This window comes from Muscardinus avellanarius (genome assembly GCF_963383645.1).
Source record: "Muscardinus avellanarius genome assembly, chromosome: 22".
Classification (NCBI taxonomy): domain Eukaryota; kingdom Metazoa; phylum Chordata; class Mammalia; order Rodentia; family Gliridae; genus Muscardinus; species Muscardinus avellanarius.
Genome location: NC_137808.1, coordinates 515,353 through 541,783, shown reverse-complemented (window position 1 = coordinate 541,783; position 26,431 = coordinate 515,353). Strand labels below are relative to the sequence as shown.

The 26,431-nt window shown below is 48.1% G+C and overlaps 4 protein-coding genes across 4 annotated transcripts in view; 3 read left to right on the top strand and 1 right to left on the bottom strand.

The window, feature by feature from the left end:
* The window catches only part of FANCD2 (FA complementation group D2), a gene marked incomplete at both ends in the record, with an annotated part of 60,708 nt that extends 53,394 nt beyond the window's left edge, over nt 1–7,314 (top strand). The window contains 7 exons of the mRNA XM_080718135.1: nt 110–181; nt 1,183–1,221; nt 2,286–2,360; nt 3,140–3,214; nt 4,322–4,468; nt 5,459–5,554; nt 7,243–7,314. Coding sequence (XP_080574261.1) covers nt 110–181; nt 1,183–1,221; nt 2,286–2,360; nt 3,140–3,214; nt 4,322–4,468; nt 5,459–5,554; nt 7,243–7,314 — 576 coding nt within the window. The remainder of the gene's footprint in view (nt 1–109; nt 182–1,182; nt 1,222–2,285; nt 2,361–3,139; nt 3,215–4,321; nt 4,469–5,458; nt 5,555–7,242) is intronic.
* Nucleotides 1–26,431, top strand: part of LOC308278394 (CCA tRNA nucleotidyltransferase 1, mitochondrial-like) — a gene marked incomplete at both ends in the record, with an annotated part of 995,237 nt that overhangs the window by 817,522 nt on the left and 151,284 nt on the right.
* On the bottom strand, nt 9,261–9,833 carry FANCD2OS (FANCD2 opposite strand; the record flags this gene model as incomplete). The annotated part of the gene is made up of 1 exon (XM_080718027.1): nt 9,261–9,833. Exon 1 carries the CDS (start codon nt 9,795–9,797, stop codon nt 9,261–9,263), a length of 537 nt encoding a protein of 178 aa, XP_080574153.1. The 5' UTR covers nt 9,798–9,833.
* Nucleotides 16,441–20,868, top strand: BRK1 (BRICK1 subunit of SCAR/WAVE actin nucleating complex; the record flags this gene model as incomplete). The annotated part of the gene is made up of 3 exons (XM_080718212.1): nt 16,441–16,558; nt 19,151–19,233; nt 20,842–20,868. 3 exons carry the CDS (start codon nt 16,441–16,443, stop codon nt 20,866–20,868), a joined length of 228 nt encoding a protein of 75 aa, XP_080574338.1.

Below are 26,431 nucleotides of genomic sequence, written 5' to 3'. Positions count from 1 at the left end.
ATAATTGTCCACAGTCTCTGCATAGCCCTGCGATTGAAGGACTGTGCACCAGTGGGCGTGCAGTGAGAGCATTTGCTGTAGTTGAGACGCACCGTTTGGCTGCCCCCAGGTTCATGAAGAGAAGCTCCTGTACTGGAACATGGCTGTTCGAGACTTCAGCATCCTCATCAACCTGATGAAAGTGAGTAGAGGGCGCCCTGGCGCGTCCTCCGCCAGTTGCAGAAACAGGTCCGAGCTTCCGAAGTGCCCTCTCCGCTCCTCTCCTCACCTGGGGCCCGTGTCCTCCCTCATACACACTGCCCTCCGGGAGCCCCTTCTCTCTGGGCACTTCTTCCTTCCCCTCCTGCCTCCCCTCTATGCCGCAAGACTTGCTCCCTGTCATTCCTCCACTTATCTTTCCACGTCTTCTGTGATCTGCGCACTCCCTCCTCCAACTCTTGAGTTTCTTCATTATCCTTAAAACATTCTCTGCTTTTACCCACTCTGAGATTTTGCTCAGGCTGGTCCCTCGGCCTAGAACATCACTTTCTGATGAAGTCTTTATTAGCTGGGCTCGGTGGGGCACGCCTGTTATCTCAGGACTTGGAAGTCTGCCGCAGAGGATCACAGATTCAAGGCCACCTTCAGCAACTTGGAAAGATCCTTTTTCGAAATATAAAAAAAAAAGAGGGTTGGGGTGTAGCCCAGAGGTAGAATGTCCCTGGGTTCAATCAGTACAAACACAAACAAATAAATAAATTATAAAGGCCATATATGGTGGGCCACACCTGTAATCCTAGTACTTGGGAGGCTGAGACAGGAGAATCACAGGTTCCAGGACAGCTTCAGCAAATAGACTCATCAACCTAGTGAGACCCCATTTCAAAAAGAAAAAGAAAAATTAGGGCTCAAGGTGTACCTTTGAGGTAGACTGTCCCTGGGTTCAATCCCCAGTGCCACCATAAATAAATGTTTCGGCCCACTAATCGTGCTGTATTTTCAATATCCCCAGTTAGAACCAATTTCTTTTTTCTCTTTATCCTTTCTTCCTTTTCTGGGACTTCAATTATGCAAGTTACTCTGCAGAACTGACTTATAGTTAAACTATTGACGTTCCCCCTTCATTTAGAATTCTCCACAGCGCGCAGAGCGGGGACGGGCGGGAGCAGCCCCTCACTCTGGGCTCTTGTCTCTCACCCCCAGGTATTTGACAGTCACCCTGTTCTGCATGCCTGTTTGAAGGTGAGAGATTTCCCAGTTCCTGGTCAGTAGCGTTTCTGCCTGTGGATTATTCTGGAGGGGCTCAGCTTAGATAAACCGCTCTAGACCTTGCCCGCAGGCCGGAGGCTCTGTGCTCACAGGTGGCGTCTTAGGGAGGCGGCAGGAGTGTCTCCCACACTGGTTGGATGAGTGGAGAAGGCAGTTTTCCTTGGAGGGTACTCGAGTTAAAGATCAGCAGTCACCTTTCCTGCCAAACCCAGCAATAGGAAAGGGAGGGGAGGAGGAGGAGAAGGAAGAAGAGAAGGAATCCCTTGGGACGGCCTTATGACTGGGGGAACTGATAACACATTCTGATAGTTGCCAAACACCTCTCCCCTGGGGATTTTCCAAGATCAGCCCTAGATTTTATGGTAAAACCACTGTTCCACGGTGGTATAGAGAGAATACTTCTTCCCCTCCCCTGAAGTCTCCTGCCAAGTGGATGGTGCCCCTTTCCTGGCCTCTCTCTACCCAGGGTATAGGGCAGGAGGTGGGTCAGTGGAGGGAGTGGTTTGCTGATGAGTAAGTTAGGAAATCCGCAGTGTACCGTGTACCCCTCGGCCCTGTGCAGTTTCTCTCCTTGGGGAGAAAGTTATCCTCAGGGAGCTAGAGCTGCGCCTGTCCTCTCTGCTCTCACTCTTGAACTAAGCAGGCCTGTTTATTTTCCATATTAGGCTACATTATCCAAATGAAATGTTGAACAACTCTCTATTTTTGTATATATAAAAGTAAGAATAGAGCTGGGGATGGTGGCGCATGCTTGTCATCCCAGTATTTTGGAGGCTGAGACGGGAGGATGACAGGTTTGCAGCCAACCTGAGTTACTTAGTGAAGCGCCCTGCAACTTAGTGAGACCTAGTTTCAAAATAAAGAATAAAAATAGGGCAGGGGGTGTAGCTTGGAGGTCTAATGCCCCTGGGTTCCATCCCCAGACCCGCAAAAAAAAAAAGGCAGCTTTCAGGCTAGGTGGTCCCATGTGCCTCGGGGAGGGGCCTTTCAGATGGAAGCCTTCAGCTAGCAGTCACCAGCCTGTCTCTTTTCTTCAGTATGGACGTCTGTTTGTGGAAGCGTTTCTGAAGCAGTGCATGCCGCTCCTAGACTTCAGTTTTAGAAAACACCGGGTAAGAACTGAGAGTGGTGTCGTGCCTGGAAGAGGTCCTCAGAAGCTCCGGGGACCGTGGCTCCCGGGTGGGGCCGGTGCAGATGCCCATGTTCTGGCCACAGTTTACTTGACATCACTTCAGCTTCCCCAGGGTACCAAAAGGAACTGATGTTCCCAAGTAGGCTGTGCTCCTCAGACCCACTCTGCTTTCAGCACACCTTTCTTTTCTAACCCGGGTTTGTTTTCTCCATCGCTTAATTTCATGCGCTGGACTCATGACTCTGTGCCATTTCCTTGTTCCTTTGTGCTTCCCAGGTCTCGTCTTAGGATTAATATATCCCAATATGATATATGAGTAGAATGCACCAGTAAAAAGGATTAATAGAGTTTATCTGAATCATATAAAACCTTGCTGCTATCCAGAACAAGTCTTTAGCTGGGTGTGGTGACATACGCCTGTGATACCAGTACTTTGCAGACTTGAGACAGGAGGATCGCAGGTTGGAGGCCACTTTCAGCAACTTAGCAAGATCCTTTTTCAAAATATTCAAAATTCAAACAAAGGGGCTAGAGTGTAGCTTGGAGGTAGAATGCCCCTGGGTTCCCTCCCCAGTGCATAAAAAGAGAAACGAGAGCAGCCAGTGCTACCTGTCTTGAGGGCCAAATTGAGATTATTATTGACTTAGGCTGCGATTTGCAGAGTTTATCCTTTTCGGAGCCCTTGGTTGCAAGAATATCTTGCATGTGAAATGAAATGAGAACATTTGATGTGGCATTGATGGGTTTTGTTGGTTGTAGGAAGACGTTCTGAGCTTACTGGAAACCTTCCAGTTGAGCACGAGGCTGCTTCACCACCTGTGCGGGCATTCCAAGGTGAGGGGGAAGCGCTGCTAGTTTAATGGGCCGGTGCTGTCGCGAGGTTCACCCGCTACTTCCTGTTTCGCCCTTTCGGGGCCTTTCTCTCTGGGCCCTTTCCTCAGAATCGGATCCTTCACTGCTGATTGGGATTGGGCTCAGTTTGGATCCTTTGTCACTGACTGAGATTCTAGAGGGAAGTTCGGCACCCAAAATTTGGTTCAAACCCCATAGCCCTGTTTTCTCTAGAAAGGCTTCTTGGGTGAGGAATATGGAATGCCGCTGTGTGTAAACCACTGCCAGGTACTGTGGGTGAGAAGACAGTAGGTGAGTGAAGACTCTGGACGCCAGCTGTTTCTAATGCAGCCGTAGTGAGATTCACGCTCTACGACTGAGTTGTCAAGTTTTTCTGTCTTTTGTGAGAACATTTTAGCATTCAGGGACTTTTCTACTTGAAAGCCTTTCAGTTGAGAAACCATGGCCACCTTTTATCTGAAGGAACACAAAACCCTAGAATTCTGTAGTCACTGGCAAACCACATGATTTTTCAAGCCAAGTAATTCTTCTATGACTTCCTCCCCTGGTTCTAAGTTTAGAATGTGCTAAACAACGGAATTTTAAGGACTCAGCTAAACAGAGCTATTTCCTATTGTTTAATATTGGCTCAAGGCTATTTGAGATGAATTCAGTATGACTGATCATTATGAGGTTATAAAGAAGAGCCCAGCTGGGTGCAGTGGCACACACTTGTAATCCCAGCGACTTGGGAGACGGAGGCAGGACGACCGGCCTGGGCAACTTAATGAGACAGGTCTCAAAAGTAGACAGAGGGCTGGGGGTGGAGCTCAGTGGTAGAGCACCCCTGGGTTCATTCCCCAGTACGAGGGCAGAGGGAGAAGAACTCCCCCTTGAGGTGCTGGTGACATTTCTTCTGGTCTCTAAGTCTTGTAACTGCCTGTCTCTGAAGTTCTACTATCAGCTCAAGCTGGGTCAGTGGAACACGCGTCTGGGCCATCTTGCAGGGTTTACACTGGTGATCATGGTCTGAGGTCTGAGAGGTCCGAGGTTCTGCGTAGGCATGGGAGCGCCTGAGGAGATGGATATATTTACTTTATATGCATTCAGATTCACCAGGACATGAGACTCACCAAACACGTGCCTTTCCTAAAGAAGACACTGGAGCTACTGGTTTGCAGAGTCAAAGCCATGCTGGTCCTCAACAATTGCAGAGAGGCTTTTTGGCTGGGCAATCTCAAAAACCGGGACTTGCAGGTAAGCCCTAGGACCACCAGTGGTGATCGCCTGCTCCTGTTCCTGGGAGCATCAGAAGGGATGCAAGCTCTATTCTCCCAGTAAGACTGCTTTACATTCTGGCTGGTTTGTTTTTGTTGTTGTTGTTTTTGTTTCTGTTTTTGCCGTACTGGGGCTGAAACCCAGGGGCATTTGACCTCCAACCTCTACCCCCAGCCCTATTTTTTATTCTTTATTTTGAAACCGGGTCTCACTGAGTTGCTGAGAGCCTCACTAAGTATCTGAGGCTGGCTTCGAACTTGAGCAATCCTCCTGTCTCAGCCTCCCAAATACTGGGATAACAAGCGCGCGCCACCCTGCATGGCTTCAATCTAATTTTGATCACTGAACATTTCTAGGGCCCGTGGGTTGTTAGCTTGGCTGAAGTCTTGTGTGGCTTGTGGTACTGCTTTGGAGTTACTGCTTTTCCACACAGAGTTCCAGCACTTTTCATCTTGCTTGTGATATCTAAGCTTTATAAATGGCTGTGTGTCTGAAAAGAACTGACTACAGAGAATTAGTTCCTTCTTGGCATCCCCCTGAGGGGGGAGACTGTTATTTCTCGGAGAGAATGGAAGCTCAGAGAAGTGACTCGCAGGCGGCCCTCAGCAGTGAGTGAGGGCTGGGTGTTGAGTCTACACAGCTCCAGCCCACGGTGGCGCCCCTCAGCCCCTCCGCTGCACACGTCACCTGCCTGGCATCATGGTTAGGATGTCGGTGCCTGCTTACTGTAAGGGACTGGGAAAGTTTAGATCTGTATTCAGCATTAACTGAGAAAGTCTCTAAGATGACCAGGCCTGATACTCAAATACATATATTAGGAACCAGCCTGGGGATGAGTATTCCTTTCCCACATACTGGATCACAAGCACCTAGTTTTGAATGGCTTAGGATATCATCTTTGTATTGCCTGTTAACTCAACCACATGTGACCATTACAACCCACCATTGTATTGGACCTTCAACACGTAGGGTGAAGAGATTATGTCCCAGGATTCCCAGGGGAGCTTAGCAGACGGGAACGAGGCTGGCACATCCTCCAGGATCTCCGGGAGCAAAGCACCAGAGGTATTTATCATCAGATTCTTCTATGTAGCTGTCTGTGGTGGTGCATGTGTGTAACTCAGTACTTGGGAGGCTGAGACAGGAGTGCAAGTTCAAGGCCATCCTTAGCGTAGCAATTTAGCAACAGCCAGTTTGGGGTGCTGAGGATTAAATCCAGGGGAATTCTACCTTCAAGCTGCACCCCTAGCTTTATTTTTATTTTGGAACAGGGTCTCAATAGGTTGGTGAGAGTCTCACTACTTGCTGAGACTGTCTTTGAACCTACATTCCTCCTGTCTCAGCCTCCCAAGTACTAGGATTACAGGCATGTGCTACTATGCCTGGCTAAGAGCTTGTTTGAAAATAAAAATAAAAGAAGGGCTGGAGGTGTAACTCAGAATACCCCTGGGTTCAATCCCAGTACCAAAACAGGTAATTATTTCTATACCCATTTCCATTCCCTGCTTTAATATAAATGCTTTGGGGCCCAGAAAAATAGAATTATACAATCTTAGAATCACACAGGTATTCAGGCATGGTGTCACATGCTTGTGATCCCAGTACTTGGGAAGCTGAGACAGCAGGATGCAGGTTCAAGGTTAGTCTCAGCAATTAAGTGAGACCCTGATTCAAAACAAAAAATAATGTCTGGGGGTTTGGCTTGGACAGACTCCCCCTGGGTACTAGTATGCCTTGATAGTGCTAGTACTTTTAATAAATATTTCATTCTACATTGAATGATAATTTTTTTTTTTTTTTTTGCGGGTCTGGGGATGGAACCCAGGGGTATTTGACCTCCAAACTACACCCCCTGCCCTATTTTTTATTCTTTATTTTGAAACCGGGTCTCACTGAGTTGCAGAGGGCCTCACTAAGTAGCTGAGGCTGTCCGCGAACCGCGATCCTCTGGTCTCAGCCTCCCGAATGCTGTGATGACAAGTGTGCGCCACCACGCCCGGCTTTGAATGATAATTATGATTTTGTTTCTATGTCACATTCATGCAGAAGAGTTGGAGGACCATGGCCTTTTTTGGTGGTGCTGGGGATTGTTCCTTTGAGCTATGCCCCCAGCCCAGTTTTACTTATTTGGAAACAGGGTCTCGCCAGGTTGATGCGAGTCTCACTACTTGCTGAGGCTGTCTTTGAACCTGCGATCCTCCTGTCTCGGCATTCCAAGTACTGAGATTACAGGTGTGTGCCACCATGCCCAGCTCACAGCTTATTTTAAAATCATGCAAATTTGTTCAGTGCAGTATGGCATGAATCAGTATCAGAATGACCTCCATCTGTGATCTTGGCTTAGAGCTCAAACGATGGTGGTGGACCCATGGAACGCAGCTTCAGGGCTAGCTCAGGAAACTTAGTGAAACCTGTCTCACAAGAACGGCTGGTGGTATAGCTCTAGGGTAGGGCAGCACCCCAGGTCAGATCCCCGGTATCAGAGAAAAGGGGTGGATGGAGGATGGAGTGGAGCTCAGTGGTAGGACGCTTGCCTAACATCTGGGCGGGGGGGGGATCGGTTAGTCCCCAGTACTAAAAAGAAAAGGCTGCTGCCTCTGGTTCACTGTGCAAATGAACGGCTTGAAGTCTGTCATTGGTTTTTACGATGAAACCAATGTATAGTAGAGTCTACTGCCCTGGGAGCTGTATTTCCAAGCACGGGGCCACCCAGATAAGCGGCCTGAAATACTTCTTTGCCCTTTGGCCCTTAGGACGGTGACGATGCAGCAAGCAATGGCGAACAGGAGTCGGACAGCGACGAGAGCGAGGCCAGCTCTGACTAGCCCCCGCGGGAGCCTGCGCCCCGCGCCTCTGCGCCTCGTGGTCGGGTGCAGCCTGCCTTCGGCTTTCTAGTTGGAACTGTCCTGTTTTGTCCTTCAGGAGTGAGTTTTATTTACTTGGCTTGTGCATTTCGTGGTTGTCTGGCGTAGTCAAAGTCCCTGGCTCAGGATCCCAGGGTAGCATTATTTACTGGTTTGTTGAAACATGGTGACGCTGTGCTTTGGGTTCACACTCTTAGGCACGATTCTAGGCTTTGTGAACTAGTTTTGAAACTGATTTATTCTAAAATTTAGACATGTATAATTTAATTAATAAATTACTTTCTATTTTGCTTCAGCTACCTCGTTCCTCTTTCTTAGATTTTCTTGCTATTCAAAGATTAGTCGGAATTGAATTGAGATTTGTAAGAGAAATAATGGGTACTGGTGCCAATCAATACAGTTCTGTTGCTCAAGGTCATGTCCTCTGTTTTAGGGACCATTTTCATTAATGATGAGACTTTGATGATTTTCCCGAAGGGATGAACTGTTTGTCAGTACTAAAAGAAAATTTAAAAGGAGTATTTTGGTTGTCTTTTTAATTTTTTGGTTATTATTTTTAGCATAAGACAGAAGAAGAAAAGGCATCATCAAACTTACACTGACCTCTATATATTTAATGTTTATTTCCACATTATTCTGAGTTATGGTGATAATCTAGTTCAAGAATGCTACAGGACTTGGGAGGCTGAGACAGGAAGATCACAGGTTCAAGGTCAGCCTCAGAAACTTAGACCCCCTGGCACTTAAGGAGGTCCCTCTTTCAAAATTTATTTATTTAAATTTGCGGGTCTGGGGATGGAATCCAAGGGCATTCAACCTCCGAGCTACACGCCCTGCCCTATTTTTTATTCTATATTTTGAAACAGGGTCTCACTAAGTTGTGGAGGGCCTCACTAAGTAGCTGAGGCTGGCCGCGAACCGCGATCCTCTAGTCTCAGCCCCTCAAATGTCAGGATTACAAGCGTGCACCACTGCGCCCAGCGTAATTTTAAAAAATTTTAAAAAGACTGGAGCATTGTTTAGTAGTAGAATGTCTCTGACAATCCCCAGTAGCAAAAATAAATAAATAAATAATGTTTGTTTACCAAAAACAGATTGAGTACATGTCAGTTAAAATGGGCGGGGGGGGGTTCTGCCTTCTGCCACAAAGCTGATTTTCAGTGATTTTACTAGTTCACTCTTGCTCTCTTGCCAAGCTGTAAATATTCTTACTGCTTGTGGTATTGGAGATTGATCCCAGAGGCATTCTACCTTTTAGCTACACCCCCAGCCCTTTTTTCATTTTTTATTTTGAAACTAGATTACTGAGAAGCTTGCTATGTCCCAAGTACTAGGAGATATTTCTTTTTGTGTTGCCAGAGATGGAACACCCAGGGGCATTGTACCTCCCAGCTACACCCTCTGGCCTATTTTTTATTCTTTATTTTTTGAAACAGAGTCTCACTGAGTTGCGAAGCGCTTCGCTAAGTACCTGAGGCTGTCCGTGAACTACGATCCTCCAGTCACTGTCTCCCGAATGCTGGGATTACAGGTGTGCACCACCACCCCGTCATCATCTTGTAGAAACTGGTACATTTCCTTCTGGAGGTCCCCTTTTCCCCAACCCATTGTCTGTGGTATTTGAGTGAGTTCACGCTAGGCTCAGTAGTTTATGTGGTTTGTTTAATGGTTCTTTATCACATGTACATGTCAGTGCGAGTTTGACTTTTATATGGCGGTTCAGCTTTACCATGGATATGTTTCCCCTTGCTCTGTATCATGGGGTCCCCTTTTGGAGAGGAAGGGCTCCTGCGTTGTCACTGCCTGACAGGAAAGCACACTGGCTGGGGCGGTGTCACAGTTTCAAGTGGACAGGTCTGAGTGAGCCAAAGAGCGTGGCGTGAAGAACTGGGGACCTCCTGGGACCTTTACTTGGAGTGCTGCAAGGCGAAGGTGCACTTCTTGTATGTGGCGTACAGCAAGAGGATGGAGCGCAGCATCTGTTTGCACATCGTCACTGTCATCTGAATCTGAGGCTCCTTAAGTCCAGTGGGCCACTGATGCTCCCTGCTGATAATTTTGCAGAAGGCTGACTTGTCTGAAACTCTGAAGGTCCCAGTCCACTTGGGGGGCTGAGCTGTGACGACCCTGCCAAAGACAGAATCCACTCCGCTGAGGCGGACGGGCTGGGGCCTCCTGACCAGTCCTTTCTTGCCGTTCGTGGTTCGCAGCTCTGATGTGTGGCAGGGTAACTTGGGGCTCACTTCGGTTTCCAGGAAAGGGCTGTCTAGGACTAGGGTGACCTCTTGAAAGCACAGCTGCACTTCAAGGTCAGAAGGGGTATGTGCGAAGCAGGGGGAGACCCTGAAGGGGTGCTTGGAGGAAGGGGTGGGTGTCGTGTGCCGCAGCCATTGGAAGCTCTCGTCCAGTGGGGTCCATGGTGACCAGAGCTGGTATCCTGCCATTGAAGTCCTAAAGGAGAGGAATCAAACATGGAATTTCCCTGGCATGCTTTGGGTCAGGGCATGGCCGTGCAAAATCACATCCCTGTCTCATTATTGACTTAAACTTACTCTGTGGTTCCCATGAACAGATTCCAGTAGGTGATAGGATACTAGTAATTCTCTATAGGGCAGTTAGGGAAGGTAATAGTATGGAATGTGGCAACTGCTATGCGTACTAAAATTTTATTAAACCTTTCCACAACTTTTTTGAAGGAAGCTTTTAACTCATTCTACAAATGAAGAAATGCATTTATTTGTCTGAGATGGAATTTCTCAGTCCATTGTTGAGACCTGTGCTCAAGACCGAATCTATGCCTTTGCAGTGCAAAGGCTTCTGGGACTTCATGATGAGACTAATTATTTGAGTGATTAGATGAAGCTCAGAGAGGTCATGTGTTACAAACATTTGATTCTAACACCATGTACTTTACATAAATGGTTCTCAAAGTATGATCCCGTGGTGGCACAAGCTTGGAATCCCAGTACTTGAGAGGCTGAGATAGGAGGATCTCGGGTTCCCAGCAATTTAGTGAGGCACTCTGCAACTTAGTGAGACCCTGCTTCAAAATAAAAGAATAAGCCGGGCGTGGTGGCGCACGCTTGTAATCCCCGCGCTTGGGAGGCTGAGACAGGAGGATTCGCAGGTTCAAAGCCAGCCTCAGCTACTTAGTGAGGCGCTCAACAATTTAGCGAGACCCTGTTTCCAAATAAAATATAAGATAGGTCTGGGAGTGTAGCCCAGACGGCCTCTGGGTTCCATCCCCAGTAACACCAAAATGAATGAATGAATGAATGAATGAAATAAAAGAATAAAACCGGGTGTGGTGGCATATGCTTGTAATCCCAGTACTTGCGAGGCTGAGACAGGAAGACCACAGGTTCCCAGCCAGCCTCAGCTACTTACAGAAACCTCTGCAACTTAGACCCTGTTTCAAAATAAAAAATAAAAAATAGGGCTGGGGGTGTAGCTCAGAGGTAGACTGCTCCTGGGTTTAACCCCCAGTACTGCAAAAGAAAAAAAAAAGAATAAAAAATAGGGCTGGGGTAGGTGAGCATGGTGGTGGCACATGCTCGTAATCCCAGCATTTGGAGGGAGACAGGAGAATCGCGATTCGCAGACAGCCTCAGCTACTTAGGCCTCTACAACTTACTGAGACCCTCTTTCAAAATAAAGAATAAAAAATACAGCCGGAGGGTGTGTAGCTCAGAAGTACAATACCCCTGGGTTCTATCCGGGGTACCGCAAAAACATAAAAAATAAAAAGTAAAAAAAAAAGAGCTGAGGGTATAACTCAAGAGGCAGAATGCCTCTGGGTTCAATCCCCAGAACCGCAAAAATAAATGAAAAAAAAAAAAAGGAATAAAACAGGTCTGGGAGTGTAGCATGGAAGTAGAATGTCCCTGGGTTCCATCCCCAGCACCACAAAAATAAATAAATAAATAAATAATAAATAAATAAATAAATAAATAAATAAATGAAAACGCTAATTCCTGGGGCCTACCTTAGACTTCTTGATTCAAACTCTGGGGGAGGGGCCCAGAAATTCGCATTTCTCCAAATCCTCTAGGGAATTCTGTTGTGCCTTACCGCTTGAGAATTATGAGTGCCGCTCCTTGTAAGCAGCTCCAGCTCTCACTATTCGGCATTACGGAGACGGCCTCCTCTCGGCGTCTGCGTTTTCTGATAGGAGGGAGCAGCTTTGGCTGAGCCCTGGGCAATTCATACCACCTCGGACGAGTTAGACCAGATTGAGAAGGGAAATGTTCCGAAAGCAGCTCCAAAAATTATTCCAAGTCTTGCTTTTCTAGGTAGGTGTGGGGTTTTGTTTGTCGCTGTATTATCTATGGGAGACCTTTTTTGGAGGGGGGGGCTGAGAGGATGTTGCTAACTCAAAATTTATTGAAATTTATTGAAGCAGAATTGACATCATTCTGGCTCAAAATTGCCAGTATCTAAGGTTTGAACTGACTTCTGGAGAAGGTAACATTTTGAACACCTACCTATCATGTTAAGGGACGCAGCAGTGCCCTTTCTAGCCACATATATTTCTGTGTCCCTTCCAGCTTCATGGATCCCATCCAGTAATCCTCACCATTGAGAGATAACACCACCTTAGGGTGTGATCCGTGAAGTTCCATCCTTTTCTCTTTTGGTACTGAAAGGTAAACCCAGAGGCATGCTACCTCCAAGCTCCATCCCTGGCCCTCTTTTTATTTTTTATTTCCAGTGTTTTACTAATCTGCTAACTCTGGCCTCTAATCTGTAGTCGTCCTGTCTTAGCCTTTCAAGTTCATATTTATTTATCTACTTATTTACTTATTCTCATATCAGGGATTGAACTCAGAGGCATTCTACCTTCATGCTATGCCCCCAACCTGATTTTATTTCTTATTTGGAAAAACGGTCTCACTAAATTGTGGAGGGCCTTGCTAAGTTGCCAAGGCTGGCTTTGAACCTGTGATCCTCTTGTCTTGGCCTCGCAAGTACTGGAATTCTAAGTGTGAGCCACCACACCTGGCTAACTTCATCTTTTAAAAAGAGCTGTTGGAGCTCTTTTAGGCGGGGTGGCACAGGCTTTTACTCCCAGTATTTAGGAGGCAGAGACAGGAGGATCACGGTTCATGGAGAGCCTCAGATATTTGGTGAGACCCTTTCCAACTCAGTCCCTGTTTCAAAAGAATAAATAATAGGGTTAGGGGTGTTGCTGAAGGGTAGAATGCCCCTGGGTTCCATCCTCAGCACTGGGGAAAAAAACCACAAAACTTTGCAAAGTATTTTTTTTTTTTTTTTTGGTGGTACTGGGGTTCCTGGAAACCCTTCTACCTTCAGGCTACAGTCCCAGACCTATTATATACTATATATAATATATATAAAAAATATACTATATATAATATATATAAAAAGTGTATATATATATACACTTTTCTTATTTGGAAACAGGGTCTCTTAAGACAGCGCGGCTGGCTTCGAACCTGCACAATCCTCCTGTCTCTGCCTCCCAAACGCGGGGATTACAAGGGTGTACCACCACGCCTGGCGTTTTGCAAAGTATTTTTTAAAAAAACTTCAAAATACTACTCACAGTAAGATTCAACTTTTATAAAATCAATATACTAAATAGGGCTGGAGATGTAGCTCAGAGGTAGAATGCCCCTAGGTTCCATCCCTAGTACCGCAATAAAAATTAAAAAAGAGCTGTTGGTAGCCAGATGTGGTAGCCTATGCCTGTAATCCCAGTACTTGGGAGACTGAGATGGTCACAACACAGGTTGGTGACCAGCCTCAGTAACTAATAGTGAGCCCCTTTGCAACTTAGTGAGACTTTGCTTCAAAATAATTAAAAAGCAGAGTGCTGCCGGGCATGGTGGCACACACTTGTAATCCCCGCGCTTGGGAGGCGGAGACAGGAGGATCGCGCAGGTTCGAAGCCAGCCGCGCTTGCTGGCTTAGGAGATCCTGTTTTCCAAATAAAAATGTAAAAAAAGGTCTGGAGTGTAGCCTGGAGGTAGAAGGGCTTCCAGGAACCCCAGTACCACCAAAAAAAAAAAAAAAAAAAAAAGGCAGAGTGCCGGGCATGGTGGAGCACACTTGTAATCCCAGTACTTGGGAGGCTGGGACAGGAGGACTGCAGGTTTGTGGCCAGCCTCAGCTACTTAATGAGGCCCTCCACAGCTTTGTGAGACCCTGTTTCTAAATAAAGAGTAAAAAACAAGGCTGGGGTGTAGCTCAGAGATAGAATGGCCAGGCTCATTCAATCCCCAGTACCGAAAACAACAACAAAAAAGTAGAGCCAGGTGTGGTGGCACGTACTTTGTAATCCCACTACTTGGGAGGCTGAGCCAGGAGGATCACAGGTTTGTGCCCAGACTCAGCTATTTTAGTGAGGCTCTCAGGTACTTAGACCCTATTTCAAAATAAAGAATAAAAAATAGGGTTGGAAGTGTAGCTCAGAGGTAGAATGCCCCTGGGTTTAATCTCCAGTACTATAAAATCAAACAAAAAAAAGTAGGACTGGGGGCTGATAGGTAGAATGCCCCTAGGTGGTTCAATCCCCAATACTATAAAAATAAATAAATGAGATTTGTTGATCTCCTCCATCTGGTATATTTCTCAGGCTCTATGCAGTCTCTGCCAATTACCAAATGTTCAAATTATCTTCAAAACTGACACCCAGAGAGCAGTGATCCAAACAGCCTATGAAAGGTTTCTCATGCTGGGCGCCTGCAGTTCCCAGTACTGGGATGGCTGGGACTGCGATCTTGCTTTTAAGGCTAGCTTCAGCAATTTAGTGAGGCCCTGTTTCAATATAAAAATGGGCTGGGGTGTAACATACTCAGGTTGAATGGTCCTGGGTTTGATTAAAAAAAAAAAAAAAAAACCGGGCGTGGTGGCACACACTTGTCATCCCAGCATTCGGGAGGCTGAGACAGGAGGATCGCGTTTTGCGGACAGCCTCAGCTACTTAGTGAGGCCCTCCGCAACTCAGTGAGACCCTCTCTCAAAATAAAGAATAAAAAGAAGGGCAGGGGATGTAGCTCAGAGGTCGAATGCCCCTGGGTTCCATCCCCAGACCCAGAAGAAGAAGAAGGAGAAGAAGAAAGAAGAGGAGGAGGAGGAGGAGGGGGTGAGAGGAGGAGGAGGAGGAGGAGGAGGAACACTCTAAAGCACATGGTGTACTTAAGCATATCAAAGTCAATCACTAAGCCAAGCCAAGCATGGAAAGGAGGGATGGGGATTGGATAAGGCTAATATTGGGTGAGGTGTGCATGTATGTCTTCACCATCTTTTATCCCATTAAGATGTATGACTAGAATGCACCAATAAAATAATAACAATAAAATTAAATTTAAAAATATAAAAAAGAAGAAAACTTCCGGATGCAGGATCTGCTGTAAGATTATCTTGACCTTAATAGCATGCGCACAAGATCAAGACTAGTGTGATACAGCAATATGGCAAGTTGGGGTGGTGGAGAGTTCCTATGTTCCTCTGGAACATGGGGCCAAAAGAATTTAGTACCAGGATCCCTTTCTTGACTCCTAAAATGAGATAGAACCAAAGGCAAAAAGGCTTGTCAAATACTGGGCCCGGAATGAGAGCGCTTCTAACCAGGGGTCTTTCCACAAGGTTTAAAAATGGTCCAGCGCCATCCATAACAGGAAGTCACTGTCATCTGTAGAGGAGGGGTTGAATCTCCAAAGCCTGTGCAAGGCTGGCCCCGAAGGCTGACCATTAAGACCACTCTTGCCTCTCCAAGGAACCTAGCCCCTCCATTTTCCCCCCGAGAAAAGGGAAGGCAGCGCCGAAGCACAGCGGAGTTCCTGAAACCGCCAACAGATTCCAAGGGGCTGGGATACTTGGGGAAGGGGCTTGTGCCCAGGGATCCCCCCCGGGCTCAGGGGCCTGGCCGCCAGTGCAGAGGTGGAGGCCACGTGGGAGCCCAGGCCTGGGCCCGCCATCAGGGCCAGGGGCTCACCTGCTCAGCTCCGCGAGCCGCACACTCCAGAGTGGAGGCTGCATCTTTTCGCCAGCGGGCGCCTGGCAACCGCCTTTGTGACTCGGCCGGGGGCGGGGGCGGGGGTGGGCTCTAGGCGCCCCTGCACCTTTTGGAGGCCGCAGAGCTAGCCGCCACCCACTCCTCAGCCGGGACTCCGGCTTCAGGAGCACTGGTTCGAATCTCACCCGTGTGATACCTTCTCCCCACCCATCTCGCCATACCTGTGTGCGCCATACCTGTGTGCCTTTGATCAGGTCACAGAGGACAGATACCCCCACCTCAAGGACTGTGCTCAAATATAAAAGCCTCTGCATAAAAATTAGGCGACAGGAATAGCTGGTCATGGTGGCGCATGTTTGTAGGGATATTGGGACAGGATTGCAGGTACGAAAATACCCTCAGCAAGCGATGGGACTCTCATCGATCTAGTAGACCCTGTTGCAAAATAAAACTAATAGGGCTGGGGGTTTAGCTTGGACGTAGAATGCCCCCTGGGTTCAATCCCTAGTACCACAAAGGGGGCTTAAAATCAGGCAATTTCTATGAGGCTTGAATTTAGTGTTTTTGTTTTTGCGGGTCTAGGGATGGAACCCAGGGGCATTCGACCTCTGACCTACACCCCCGCCCTATTTTTTATTCTTTATTTTGAAATAGGGTCTAAGTTGTGGAGGCCCTCACTAAGTAGCCGAGGCTGTCCGCGAACCTCGATCCTCCTGTCTCAGCCTCCCAAATGCTGGGATGACCAGCGTGCGCCACCACGCCCGGCTTTGGATGTATTGTTTTAACCCACTGTCCGCCTTACTGCTGACGCTGTGCAAACGAGCTCGGAGCAGCTACGCGGGGCGGAGGCGAGCCCACGACCAGCGCGGGCGTGCGGGCGCTGCGGGCCGCGCACGGTCCGTCCCCGCCGCCCGAGCCGGCGCATCTGTTCCCCGGGGCGTGGGAGCCCGCGGGGACGCAGGCGGGGGCGTGGCACTGCGCAGGCGCGCCACAATCCCGGCGCCTCGCGGGGCTCCGGGGGCGGGGCGTGGGCCGGCGGCGCATGCGCGCGGGCGGCCGGCGGCGCGGCGCGCGTGCGCAGTGGCATCCCTCCCTCGGCGGCAGCCATGGCGGGCCAGGAGGATCCGGTGCAGCGGGAGATTCACCAGGACTGGGCGAACAGGGAGTACATCGAAGTCATCACCAGCAGCATCAAGAAAATCGCGGACTTTCTCAACTCGTTCGGTCAGCGGGGCGGCGGGGGGCGGCGGGGGGCTTCCTCCTCCAGGCGGCGTCCTTCTCGCCGTGGGGCCTCGGAAGCCCTCTCTATGGCGGATATCCTGACTGTAGTAAATGCTCTGTTCGCTTCTAGCCGGCTCCTCGGAGCCAGCGTAGGCGAGGCCGCTTTTCCAAAATCTTTCCTAGGCCTGGCCTCCTGGTAACAGTCTTCAATTCTTTGTGCACTGTCCATAGCCCTCTGGACGGTCAAGCCTGTAAAAGGAATTTCTAAAGCCGGGCGCGGCGGCGCACGCTGGTCATCCCGGCATTCGGGAGGCTGAGACCGGAGGATCGCGGTTCGCGGACAGCCTCGGCTACTTAGTGAGGCCCTCTGCAGCTCAGTGAGACCCGGTTTCAAAATAAAGAGGGCAGGGGTTGTAGCTCGGAGGTTGAATGCCCCTGGGTTCCATCCCCAGACCCGCAAAAAATAAATAAATAAAAAATAAAGTAAAATAAAAAAATAAAAGGGATTTTTACCCCTGTTCTCCGTGTGTGTGTGTGTGTACGTACGTACGTATGTATGTATATATGTAATTTTTCGTTATTGGGGATGGAACCCAGGGGCATCCTACCTCCGAGCTACACCCCCAGCCCTATTTATTCTTTATTTTGGAACAAGGTCTCACCGAGTTGCAAAGGGCCGCACTAAGTAGCTGAGGCTGGCCATGAACCGCCATCCTCCGGTCTCAGCCTCCCGGATGCTGGGATTACAGGCCTGCGCCACCGCGCCCGGCTTGAGCTGGGTCTTGATGATGGAAGTTTAGACAGGCAGGAGGAATAAGATGTGGACAGGAGGAAATAGATGAATGGGGAGGCAAGGCCAGAGTCGAAGAAAGATGTCAAAATGGGTGCTGAAGCCCTTTTGCAAAACAGCCAGGGAAGAGCTAAAAAGGAACTTGTGTTAGCTCCGTGTTGAATCTGTTGATTGAGTCACTGTGTGGGAGACTGTCTCAGCGGCCAGATGTTTTAGCCTTAAAAAGTGAAGGTGACGGAGAGATGACTGAACACTGGAGGAGGTTGTAGGGAATAATTATCATGCTTAACTGCCTTTCTCATATGTTGGGAATAGAGAGCAGTTGGAAAGACTGATGAAACAGTCTTACGTAGAGGAGTCTGCAGAGGAAGAGGTATTTTGGGGGAAGTGTAGATTGCGTTGTGGCTGAGGTGATAAAATAGTGTTGGAAAAAGTAGAGGGCTCTTTTTCACAGATGGAATCTAGGTTCTCTAGGTTTTTCTCTAATTCTAAAAGGCTTTGCCGATACTGATGAAACATTAGGAGTCCTCATAGAGCAATAGTAATTAATTACATGACTTCTAAAAACTCTGGGACCTTTTTTTTTTGGTGGTACTGGGATTGAATTTAGGCATTCCGCCTTCAAGCTACACCACCCCCAGCCTTTTTTGTTGTTGTTATTATTATTATTTTTTTTTTTTCATGGTACTGGGGATGGAACCCAGGGACATTCTACCTTCGAGCTCCACCCCCAGCCCTATTTTTTCTTATTTATTTATTTATTTATTTATTTATTTATTTTTTGGTGGTACTGGGGTTCCTGGAAGCCCTCCTTCCTCCGGGCTACACTCCCAGACCTATTTTATATTTTTGAAACAGGGTCTCTTACGCCAGCACAGCTGGCTTCGAACCTGCGCGATCCTCCTGTCTCCGCCTCCCAAGCGCGGGGATTACAAGCGTGCGCCACCACGCCCGGCTTCTTCTTTATTTTGAAACAGGGTCTCACTGAGTTGCAGCGGGCCTCACTGAGTAGCTGAGGCTGTCCTCGAACCGCGATCCTCCCGTCTCAGCCTCCCGAATGCTGAGATTACAAGTGCGCCCCACCACACTCTGCTTGGTGTGTTAGTTTTCTGCTACCATAACCAATTCCCCCATTGTTAGCAGCTTAAATTACATAAATATACTATTTTTACCACTGTATAGGTCTGCAATCTGACACTGCCCTGGGCTAAGGTCGAAGTGTCAGCGGGACCACACTCTTTCCTGGAAGGTCTGTGAGGGTCCTCTTCCTTGCCCACTGGGTCAGTGGCACCGTTGGCTTCTGTGGTTGAAGGCGTGAGATCCCTGTTTTCTTTTTGGCTGCCAGCTGAGGCAGTCCCAGTTTCTAAAGGTCCCTTTGCTTGCCCTGGCTCCCAGCCTCCTTGCCCTTCAGAGCCAGTAATGGCAGCTGGATCCCTTTCACACACGAACTCTCCTCTCTCCCCCATCTCATCTCTGACACCTCCCTCTACCTTTCTCCTCTTTGGTTAGGGGCTCGTGTTTAGAAGAGACTCATCTGGAAAGTCTGGCTAACCCTCAGCATCTCAGAGTCCTTACCACATCTGCACAGTCCCTTTTGTCGTGCGTGACACGTGCCCACGGGTTCCAGGGATTGGGCTTCAGGCCACGATTGAGTGCCTCCCGCCCTCGAGGGGGTTTAGCAGCATCGAGGCCACATCTCACCTGGTCCACTCCCCATAATGTAAAATTCTCTTCTTCAGCGTAGGCTGGGGTTGTCTGTGTGTCTGGAATGACATTAATCCTGAACATCAGTCTCCTTTTACCAGATATGTCTTGTCGTTCAAGACTTGCGACACTAAACGAGAAGTTGACAGCCCTCGAGCGGAGAATAGAGTACATTGAAGCACGGGTGAGTATCGTGGGCAAGGGCTAGCCCCGAGAGCATGCGCCTCTTACTCCCAAGACAGACCTGGATGCCTGCAATCGCATGACTTGGGAGGCTGAGGCAGGAGGATCGCAGATTCAAGGCCAGCCTCTGCAACTCAGTGAGGCCCTGTTTCAAACGAAAAAGTAAAATAGAGAGGAGGATCACAGTTCGCAGACAGCCTCAGCTACTTAGTGAGGCCTTTTGCAATTCATTGAGACCCTGTTTCAAAAAGAATAGGACCAAGCTTATAATGCCAGCATTCAGGAGGCTGAGACAGGAGTCTCATGGTTCGCGGACAGCCTCAGCTACTTCAAGAGGCCCTCCACAATTCAGCGAGACCCTGTTTCAAAATAAAGAATAAGCCGGGCGTGGTGGCGCACGCTTGTCATCCCAGCATTCGGGAGGCTGAGACCGGAGGATCACGGTTCGCGGACAGCCTCAGCTACTTAGTGAGGCCCTCCGCAAATCAGTGAGACCCTGACTCAAAATAATAAAACATAGGGCAGGGGCTGGGCGTGGTGGCGCACGCTTGTAACCCCGCGCTTGGGAGGCAGAGACAGGAGGATCGCGCAGGTTCAAAGCCAGCCGCACTGGCTTAAGAGACCCTGGTTCTAAATAAAAAAGTATAAAAATGGGTCTGGGAGTGTAGCCCAGAGGTAGAAAAGTTTCCAGAAACCCCAGTACCACCAAAGGGGGGGGGGGGGGATGTAGCTCAGAGGTTGAATGCCCCTGGGTTTCATCCCCAGACCCACAAAAAAATAAAATAGGACAGAGGTTGAATACCCCTGGGTTCCATCCCCAGACATGCAAAAAATAATATATAGGGCCGGGCGTGGTGGCGCACGCTTGTAATCCCCGCGCTTGGGAGGCAGAGACAGGAGGATCGCGCAGGTTCGAAGCCAGCCCCGCGCGCTGGCTTAGGAGACCCTGTTTCCAAAAATGAAAATGTAAAAATAGGTCTGGGAGTGTAGCCCGGAGGTAGAAGGGCTTCCAGGAACCCCAGTACCACCAAAAAAAAAATAATAATAATAATATATAGGGCTGGGGGTGTAGCTCAGAGGTAGAATGCCCTGAGTTTCATCCTCAGTATTACAAAATAAATAAACAAACAAATAAATAAATAAATAAAATAGAGATGGAGGTGGAGCTTGGAGGTAGAATGCCCCTGATTTCAATCCTCAGTAACTAGCATGTACACACACACAATTAAAAAATAGCTGGGCGTGGTGGCGCACACTTGTAATCCCCGCGCTTGGGAGGCTGAGACAGGAGGCTGTGACTTCAAACACAGGTTTGAAGCCAGCCTCGGCTACTTAGTGAGACTGTTTCCAAATAAAATAGAAAAAGTGAGTGTAGCCCAGAGGTAGAAAGCCCCTGGGTTCCACCCCCAGTACCACAAAAAATAAATCAAAAATAAATAAACCTGAAAGCAGAAACAGGCTTAGGGAGTTTAAGTGCCTTACCTGGATTTTGTTATCTGTGCCTCTAAGGCTATCTTTTGAACCATTTCTCACAGCCTGTAATCGAAGTTTGTTTTGAGACTCCTTCAGTCCCTTTGAATCTACCTGAACGTCAGTTTTCCTTTTACAGGTGACAAAGGGTGAGACCCTCACCTAGGACCCTGCCACGCTGCTGCTGGGACGTTGCTTGACAGAACGCGGGCCACGTGGGAAAGACCCCAGCAGCCTTCAGCTCATTTGTGTCTCCTTAAAGAACAACAGGGCTTTTTCTTTTTAAAAATCGTGGCCTTTGGGTTCTGCCATGTACATGTGGGAGAGTGGCGTGGCACGGGGGGAGAAGTCCGGGGGCTCTTGGAAAGGACATGCGGCATTTACCTGTTCAGTAGTATCTTATGGAACTGCCTGTCCATGGATTTGAAGTGCTCACAGCCAAAAGCCTGGGGCTCCTTGGTAAGGCCCCGCCTCTCTCTCTGCGTCTCGCACACTTTCCTTACAGTTCCCATCGCCTCTGCACTGATCTCTAAACAGTCTGTCTCCTCTCCCACCTCCGGTGCAGGCGGGGTGGTCCTGGCCGAGACACTCGCGTCCTGGCCACGCGGCTGCCAGAGAATGTTGTTGCTAACCTGCCAATTTCTTCTTGTTTTGGGGAGATCAAGGCCAGGCCCCACTTGGCCTGGAGGGACATCTTGGAGCTTTCCTCCTGTCACTTGGGGTGCCTCTGCCTCTCCTGTTCCCTAATAAACTCCTCAGCTGTATCTGACTGTTGTGATGGTGGTGGGAGGAGCTAGAGGTTTGCCTGTCCCGCAGGGATGTGAGGTGTAGGACGATGATTCTGACGTCAAGTTTTCAGATGCAGCTGTTTGATTCAGAGCCTAGCTTTTGGACTTCAGCTGACTAATCCATTCTGGGAATCACCGGGTCGCTCAGCAGACATTTGCCAAGTACTTACTGTGTAGGCCTGTTGTACTGCAATAAAAGCTACGGCCTTGAATCAGACAGATGGCTACAGTCTGTTGAAATGTCACCATCCACAGCATATATCCGCAGTCCAGGAAAGACCGTTAGTTTACTAATGATACAAGCTAAATGTCTTTTTTTTTTTTTTTTTGCGGTGCTGGGGGTGGAAGCCAGGGACCTTCTACCTCTGGGCTCCACTCACTTTTTATATTTTATTTGGAAACAGTCTCACTAAGTAGCTGAGGCTGGCTTTGAATATGCGCAGTCCTCCAGAACCACCCTCCCAAGTACTGGGATTGCAAGTGTGAGTCCCCACGCCCGGCTTCTGGTTTTGTTTACCAGAGACAGTTTCACTTAGGAAAGCGGACGCACATTCTACAGTCAAGAGAAAGACGTGGAGTAGAGAAGAATGTGGGCTTCTCCAGTGGGGATGAACTACGTCCTCAACCCTTTTTATTTCAAAACAAGGTCTCAGCCGGGCGTGGTGGCGCACATTTGTAATCCGCCCGCTTGGGAGGCAGCCACGCTGGCTTAAGAGACCCTGTTTCCAAAAAAAAAAAAAAAAAAGTATAAAATAGGTCTGGGAGTGTAGCCCGGAGGTAGAAGGGCTTCCAGGAACCCCAGTACCACCAAAATAATAATAATAAAATATATATAAATATATATTTGATGTGTATGTTTAATATATATTAAATAGGGCTGTGTTTGTAACTTAAAGGTAGAATACCCCCCTGGGTTTAGTCCCCATTACTAAGCACACACATACACACACACCCCTTATAATGGCAACCCCTGACATCCTAACTCTGGTAAGTGCTTTTTTAAAAATTATTGACGTGGTGGCGCACGCTTGTAATCCCCGTGCTTGGGAGGCGGAGACAGGAGGATCGCGCAGGTTCGAAGCCAGCCGCGCTGGCGTAAGAGACCCTGTTTCAAAAATATAAAATATGTCTGGGAGTGTAGCCCGGAGGAAGAAGGGCTTCCAGGAACCCCAGTACCACCAAAAAAATAAATAAAAATAAAAATTATTGAGCCCAGCCGGGCGTGGTGGCGCACGCTTGTAATCCTAGCACTTGGGAGGCAGAGACAGGAGGCTCGCCCAGGTTCGAAGCCAGCCTCAGCTACTTAGTGAGGCTCTCAGCAACTTTGTGAGACCCTGTTTCCAAATAAAGTATAAAATAGGTCTGTGAGTATAGCCTGGAGGTAGAAAGCCCCTAGGTTCCACCCGTCGTACCACCAAAAAACATTATTGAGCCCGCCTGGCGTGGTGGCGCACACTTGTAATCCCCGCGCTTGGGAGGCGGAGACAGGAGGATCGCGCAGGTTCGAAGCCAGCCACTTGCGCTGGCTTAGGAGACCCTGTTTCCAAGTAAAAAAGTCAAAATAGGTCTGGGAGTGTAGCCCGGAGGTAGAAGGGCTTCCAGGAACCCCAGTACCACCAAAAAAAAAAAAATTTATTGAGCTCATCTGTAGAGTTCTTTTTGCTTGTCAGGTATGTGTGGGTGGGGTGTAATGGGGATTGAACACAGGCATTCTGCCTCGGAGCCACACCCCTAATTCTATTGATTTTTTGTTTTGAAGCGGCATCTTGCTAGGGTGCTGAGGGTCTCAATTGCTGTTCTTGAACCTGTGATCCTCTCGTCTCAGCCTCCCAAGTACTGGGATTACAGGCGTGTGTGCCACCACGCCTGGCAGGAAAGATAGATTTCAGAAATCTAAGAATAAAGCCTGGCTGGGCATGGTGGCATGTTAACAGTCACAGTTCAGAACCAGCCTCTGCTTCCTAGTGCAGTCCTCCACAGCTTAGGTCCTCTGGATTTAGTGAGGCCCTGTTTCAAATTAAAGAATAAAAAATAGGGCTGGGGGTCTAGCTCAGAGGTTGAATGCCCCTGGGTTCAATCCTCAGTACTGACACTGCCAAAAAAAAAAAAAAAAAGAAGAAGAAGCCTGGTGTGATGCTGTTTCAAAATAAAAATAAAATAGGGTTGGGAGCGTAGCTTGGAGATAGAATGCCCCTGAGTTCAGTGTCTAGTAACACACAAGTCAGTACTCAGCAACTCAGTAACACAACCTGGTGTGGTGGCTCATGCTTGGAATCTCGGTACTTGAGAGGCTGGCCAGGACGACTGTGGCTTCCAGGCCAAGCAAACACGAGGTGACTTAGCCCCTGCTCCAAAGGGCTGGGGTGTGTATCAGTGGCAGAACATGCCTAGGTCCAGTTCTCAGTAAACCCCTGCCTCTCCTTCACCACATGTCAGGGAATTAAACAGCTCAAAATTTATTTTATTTTGCAGTACTGGATATTGAATCCAGGGGTGTTTGTCCAAACTATATTCCTACCCCTATTTTAAAATATTTACTTTTTTGTAGCACTGGGGATTGAACCCAGGGGCATTCTACCTCACTGTACTCCAGCCCTGTATTTTATTATTTATTTTGAAAAGGGTTCTCACTAAATTGCAGAAAGCCTCACTAAGTAGCTGAGGCTGGCAGCAAAGCTGCAATCCTCCTGTCTCAACCTCCCAAGTACTGGGATTACAAGAGTGTCCTACTATGCCCAGCCTATTTTATTTTTATTTTGAAACATTTTTGCCAGATTGATGAGAGTCTCACTACTTATTGAGGCTGACCTCAAACCTGCAATCCTGTCTCAACCTCCCAGGTACTGGGGTTACAGGCATATACCACCTATTTTATTTTTTATTTTGAAACAAGGTCTCACAAAGTTGCCAAGGATCACCAAATTGCTGAGGCTGGCTGCTGGCTGACCTCAGATCTGGAATCCTCCTCCTCCGCCTCCTGAGAACTGGGATGCCAGATCGGTACCACTAGGCCCAGTAACTCAGAGAATTTATTTATTTATTTTTTGCGGGTCTGGGGATGGAACCCAGGGGCATTCGACCTCTGAGCTACACCCCCTGCCCTATTTTTCTTTATTTTGAAACCAGGTCTCACTGAGTTGCAGAAGGCCTCACTAAGTAGCTGAGGCTGTCCGCGAACCATGATCCTCCTCTCTCAGCCTCCCGAATGCTGGGATGACAAGCGTGCGCCACCACGCCCGGCTCAACTCAGAGAATTTAAATGATCTCGGCCAACATCACACATCCAAACTTATACCTGGAATGAGAGCCAGGTAGGTGTGATTCCAGCTGTGTGTCTTCATGTCTGTCTGCGTTCTTTTTTTTTTTTTTTTTTGGTGGTACTGGGGATAGAACCCAGAGGCTTCCTACCTCCGGCTTATACTCCCAGACCTTTGTTTTTTTTTTTTGTTTTTTTTTTGGAAACAGGGTCTCACTAAGTAACTGAGGCTGGCTTTGAACCTGTGCGATCCTTCTGTCTCAGGGGGATTACAGGCATGCGCCCCCACGCCTGGCTCTGTCTACATTCTAAATAGACAAAGTGATTGTGGAGGTAATGCAGTGTTTTTTGCTGCGTTCAGAGGCACACAGATTGCAATGTGAAAATTTGTTTTTGTTCTAATTTCCTTTAATCCTCTAAATTCAGCAGAATGGGGGTTTATTTTCAGAAGTTTCTTAACACCTAATGCTTGGTTTAAGGTTTTTTGGGTAAGTACTGGGGATTGAACCCAGGGCATCATGCATGACTAGGGCAGTTGCTTTACCACTGAGCTACACTCCCAGTCCCAAGTAAAATTGAACACCTGTTGTCTTTGAACTTGATTCCATTGTAATCTATGGCAAATGACAGTGAACGTCCATTGAGTCCATTGATGGCAGTGGGGCCAGGCATGGTGGCTCATGCCCGTAATTACCAGTACTTGGGAGGCTGAGGGTCACGGGTTCTCCACCGGCCTCAGCTACTGAGGCCCTCCACGACTTAGTGAAGCCCTGTTTCAAAATAAAGAATAAAAAATATTGCTGGGGGTGTGGTTTGGAGGTAGAGTGTACTCTGACAGAGCACTTAACCTAATATAAACTCGGTTCCTTCCCTGTTATTGTGCGCCCCCAATAAAAATCTTGTTTATTTTAATGTGCATGCATTTCTTTGAAAGGATACACACACACACACACACACACACACACACACACACACGTATCGAGGTGACTGGGGGTAGGAAGATGGAAGGGAATTTTTTCCCTTTTCTTGTGGTACTGGAGTTTGAATTCAGGGAACGTTCTAGATCTGAGCTATACGGCTGTATTTTACTTTTATATCGAAGCAGAGTCTCGCTAAATTGCTGAGAGCCTCACTAAATTGCTACGATAGGCTGAGAATCTGCGATCTTTCCATCTCAGCCTCCTAAATACTAGGATTACAGGAGTGCACCACCATGCCTTGCTAAATTCCTTTTTGGTACTCAATTGTCTATTTAAGGCAGTTAACCCAAAGTAGAGACAAGACAAACTTGATGATTAAGAAAAACTACGCCGGGCGTCGTGGTTTGTAATCCCTGCATTTGGGAAGCGAAGACTGGAGGATCGCGGTTCGTGGACAGACCTAACGAGGCCCTTTGCAACTCAGCGAGACCCTGTTTCAAAAAGAAAAAGACTAAAAACTAAGGCTGGGGGTGTTGCTCGGAGGTACAATGCCCAGAGTTACGTCCCCGGTACCGCCAAAAAAAAAAAAAAAAAAAAATTAAAAAATAGTGCAGATGGAACAGAAAAATATGGCAAAACAGGATCTTCAATGAAGCAACTTTTGGCGAATACCTGTAATCCCAGTATTTGCCCGGCTGAGTCAGGAGGATCGCAGTTTCGAGGACATCCTCTGCAATCTAACGAGCCCCTGTTTCAAAATTTATT